The sequence below is a fragment of the Montipora capricornis genome, unplaced genomic scaffold, assembly GCF_036669925.1.
Source record: "Montipora capricornis isolate CH-2021 unplaced genomic scaffold, ASM3666992v2 scaffold_485, whole genome shotgun sequence".
Taxonomy (NCBI): Eukaryota; Metazoa; Cnidaria; class Anthozoa; order Scleractinia; family Acroporidae; genus Montipora; species Montipora capricornis.
Window position 1 is genome coordinate 1 of NW_027180222.1, and position 5,000 is coordinate 5,000.

General features: G+C 41.2%; 1 protein-coding gene across 2 annotated transcripts in view; it reads right to left on the reverse strand.

Annotated features, from left to right (window-relative positions):
* Positions 1-1,061: 1,061 nt before the first annotated feature.
* LOC138036416 (putative leucine-rich repeat-containing protein DDB_G0281931) overlaps positions 1,062-5,000 on the reverse strand; it is a 16,331-nt gene continuing 12,392 nt past the window's right edge. For both annotated transcript variants that reach the window (XM_068882713.1, XM_068882714.1), the window contains exon 2: positions 1,062-4,638. In XM_068882713.1, the coding sequence (XP_068738814.1) occupies positions 1,409-4,638 (3,230 nt within the window). In that variant the 3' untranslated portion in view covers positions 1,062-1,408. The remainder of the gene's footprint in view (positions 4,639-5,000) is intronic.

Below are 5,000 nucleotides of genomic sequence, written 5' to 3' on the forward strand. Positions count from 1 at the left end.
CGTTTTCAGAGCCGTCGTCTTCGTTGTTGCTTGAAAACTATGTTAAGGAACTTTAAAACCGTTATAAAGCCAGAACAAGCCGTGGAATGAGTTAGATGTAATCCATTATCGTCAGTACACTTATCAAACAAAGCAAGTTGAACTAAGAGCTCTTTTGCTGAAAATTACCTCTCTGCTAACTAGTAGACCATAGGAACGTTGTTTTGATTTTGCTTCATAGACTTGGATTGTTTTAAACCGAGGTTCTTCCTGCCCTCTCCTCCAGAGATGCAAAGTTATGGTAAGGAACGAGCTGCGATCCCGATTTATTGTGTCCCATTATCTTGCTCCTAATTGTGTTCATTTGACATTCTTTCATTCATTTATTTCCCCATTTATTAAGAGAATTACAAGGTCTAAAAGCTCACTACATGAAGTAAATGGGAAGGGCAACGATATAGGTAAACTAGTTAGATGCCCTTTAAATTAAGTTGCATTTTATTTAAGATAAAGATAATTACAATAAGCAAAAGGAAAGGAGGAACACATAGTTAAGGGATACTAAACAGTAAGTGCAGTAGTTAGTACTGAGCAAAATAATTCTGAAAAAGATATCTTTTAAATAGATGTTTATTTGACATACTACGAATGAATAGAAGAATATTATTCCAATAATAACATCCAATAATTGTTGGGCAGAAGTTCCTTATATTTGTTATAAAAGAACTGGGATTTAGATACTGTAAGGATGTGCTTCGAGTAGTATAATTATGTTGCTCAGATACAAAAGATAGAGTAAGATTTGATGGTTTGTTATCTACGATAAGATCATAAAATAGTTGACAAGTTTTTAACTTCACAATATCAGGAAATTTAATCAGGCCAAGATTAACATAATGGGGAGTAATATGCTCACGAAGTGGTACCTCATTGATGATTCTTAAAGCTTTGTTTTGCAGCTTTACCACTTGAGATATGGCAGCTTCGTAGCTATTACCCCATAATACGCAGCCATAAGTTAAATAAAGATATATAAGGGCATAATAGATACTTGTTAAGATTTTTGGGTACATGACGTTTTAATTTTGCAATAATATTTATGCTTTTACTGATTTTACCACTAATATAATCGATATGATGGTGCCATGATAGGGAACAATCAATGATTAATCCTAAGTAGTTAGCACTGTGAGGCTGCTCAAGATACTGATCCGCTAATTTAAGAGGGGTGTATAAATTATAATTAAGTTTTTGCCGTGGTTGGAATACTATATATTTTGTCTTACTTAAATTTAAAGTTAGCTTATTTGAGCATAGCCAGTCATAAATGGCGGGTAATTCAGAGTTTCTTAGGCGTAGCAATGCTAATGCTCATTGTTTAAAAATTCAAGCGACATACGTTGTCTGAAAGGTTCCCCCATAAGTTTACTTAAGCGTCCTCTTCAAATGTACCGTATTTATCATTGTCTTTTCCATTGTCGATCAGTGGTGACGACATAGTGTCCGGATCCTCTCGGCTGGTTGTTGGCTGGTCCCGTACTTCTTCAGGATTGTGCGGGTTGGCTGGTACAACAGGAACCCTTCCAAGTAGCAGAATTATGCAAACGACGAGGCCGCATAAGACAATGCTGTTGACAACCACAAGCATCCAAATGATGGATGAGGACCTGATTGGATTCAAAAGTGCATATCTAATGTTCATAAAGGAGAAATGAAGGGTGAGAAGAACCAAGGTCTCCGCTGTGTTTTCTAATGCGATTTTTTGGTAGGAGTCCCGGAAGGGCCTGAAGAGAAGCTGGAAGCAAAGAGACGCTATAAGGACAAGGCAAACGGCAATGGTCTGAAATGACAGTACCCGCGGGATAAACGATAGTGAGAATGCGATTAGCATACGACGAAGGAGAAAAAGGATCTCGAAATAGGAACGGTACTCCTTTTTATACGACAGATAGATAGAGCCAAGCCAGCTGTCCAAAGTCTCTTGTTCATTCGGGTCAAGTTGGTCTCTTTTGCCAACGTACTTCTGGAGCAGTGGTAGGAAAACTGCAAACGGTACCCCAACAACATAAATAACAAGAGCAAGCCAACCGAATGCCAGTAACAATTTGTAAGTAGGACCATTGCACTGCAGCCAAGGCGCCTCCAAAAAGTAGCGGTAACCACTGTCGTCACCGCATGAAGCCAGGACAGAAGCAGTTTTCTTGACAATGGGGAAATAGGTTAGGTTCAGGGACACGATAGAAAGGTGGAGACAGTTATTACGCAAAAGGAATCGTCTGTCAAGTAAGCCACGAAATCTGAGAATAGCATTCGCTAAAGCATAATAAAGAGAAATGGCCGCAATACAGATGACAGGCAGAAGAATTAAAGCTATCAGGCCACCGAGTGGCGTGAACAAACTCGGTAAAACGCAAGCCAATCCAGAGAACCGAAAGTTTACCACGTTGCTAACGAAGCGTTGAGCCTCAAGAACTTCTTCTGGCCATATATCGCTGCTGGAAATCAAAGCGTCTAAAGTCTGAAAATAAAAAACACCGATCTTGAAAATTCCGCTAGCAGCCTTACCCCTTCCAGCCAGGCCAATAAGCAGGGCCACAACATTGAGTTCAAGTAGCCAACCAGGAATTATTCGAAGCATGGCTAAAACTGCAAGGAGAATGACTTGCATAAACACGAATAAGACTGAAAGAAAACGCTTGTTTTCGTAAAAGACAGAGAAGGCCAGAGTTAGCAACGCCATAGTCAGCACAGCAAGCGCCGCCAAAATGTAGACGCTGGTCTTTGATTTGGGACAAGCGAAACAGAGTATTCCCTGTTTGTAGAAGCCTCTTTCACACTTCGAACAAAATCGGTCTTTGCTTCCTTTCATACAGATGCACGAGTCCTTGCAAACTGTAGTTATCCTCGACAAGGACTTATTTCCGTCCTTTTCCCATTTAATGCCACAGTAGCAGATTCCATGTGGGTTACATGACGTAATTACTTGAGAACTAGTACCCATGACCTGTGAGCACCTGATCATGTGAGTCACGTTTTTGTCACGCGACGAAGGCCAATATCCAGCTTTTATGACCATATTCTGCACAGGCGGCATTTCGTCTTTACACACCGCACCTTCCATACAAGGCAAACAGGTGTTGCCTGATCCGTAGAAACCGATATCGCAAATGCAAAGACGGTAATGGTAGTAGCTGGGATCCAAGATCACTAAGCCATTGTTGTAGCTAAGTCGAGCGTTCGGGCATCTAAATCTATCCGAAGGATTTCTGCGCTTTAAAGTTGTCAAATCTACCATTATGTAACTCGGTAATGCTCCACTTTCATCCTTTTTCTGCATGTGGGGATTTTTTGAAACGTCAAGAGTTTCCAACGCAAGTAGTTTCGCAAACTGCTGAGGAATTTGTCCAGAAAGGTTGTTTGCTGAAACAACAAGACTGAGAAGAAACAGCATGTTACTAGGCGGTGGTGGAAGCTCTCCGGAAATATTGTTGCCGCTCAAATCCACAGAGATGAAGCTTTGGAAGTCCCACAGCTTGGAGGGAATAGTACCAAAGAAATGGCATAAGCTTATGTTTAGAATACGTAATGATTGATTGATCGGTCTTATGGACGCCAAAAAGTCGTCGAACCTCATGGTCAACTCTTTATTTCCTGCCAGAACCATTACCTCCAACGACTGGGAGTTGAATTGAAGTCCTTTCTCCAGTGAGGTCAAACGATTTTCGCGAAGGTCCACAATCTGCAACATGGGAATCGAACCAATGCCTTTTGGGATTAGTCCCGTAAAACGGTTATTTGCCAAATTTAAATGCCGCAAGTATGCCATGTTGTCGATCGTTGAGGGAATGTCTCCCCAGAAATTATTTCCAGGCAAGAGACACTCGATCATCGCAGGGAAATACAATCCAAATTTATCTGGCAGCGTTCCACTTAATCCAGCGAGTGAAAGATGCATATAACGCAGAGATGACAAGTTGAACAGATTCTCGAAGCCTCCTTGCAAATTTCTAGTAGCTTCAAGATCCAAAAATTTGAGTTTTTTCAATTTACCAATGCTTTTTGGAATTTTGCCGTGCAAGGTATTTTCACCGAGACTAAGCACTTGCAGTTCCGACAAGTTTCCAATGTCCTCGGGAATTTTCCCAGAAAGTTTATCCTCCATTTGGCAGCACAGTTGAATTTTCACCAGAGAATTCATCTGCACGAGAATTTTACCAGGAATCTGGCCCGACAGCTTGTTAAAGGCAAGATCGACTCGTAATACAGTAGTCATGTTGGCAGAAAGGATCTCGCCTATATCACCTTCCAATCCGTCATTACTTCCAATACACAAGCCCTGCAAATTTCGCAACATCCACAGGCTTCTCGGAAGGGTACCAATCAAGTTGTTGTTTGTTAAGAAGAGGCTTATAACGTAGCGGCTTGTGTTGTCGCATGTTACGCCATACCAGAGGCAATGCGATACTGAGTGGTTTCCCCAGTTCGACGAGTTGTACCAACTATGGCCCCTTGTTTGGTTAAATATCTCCATGAGGACCGCTTTTTCTTGCTGCGGTTTGGTTGTTGTATCCAATGTAGTATTAGGAATTGGGATCTCATGCAAACACCCATAAGCGAACTTTTCATCGTAGGTCAGGGGTACAAGTTTACTCGAATTGGCTGAAAAGCAAATAAACCACGAAGTCAATAGCGTCTGATCAAGTTTACACGACGTTGCCTTTAACGTTACTGGCAACGAAAAATTGATCAAACTGCGATGAAAAATTCCGTTCATTCATACTTTTAGACCTCCATCCCGACATTTACATATCAGCAAATCTCGTATTTATACAAAACCTCCTAATCATGGCGAATTTTAACCTCAATTAGACCGTAATGTACTGGAACCGCCAACGTTCGCGTTGCACCGATTGGTAGATTCGAATGGACTCAAATGCTTGAGAAAGGTTTATTGTGGATTTCAGGATCGCCTTTCTTGTTGCATTTTCGAAACATGAAGCTCACATTCGGCGAAAGTATGG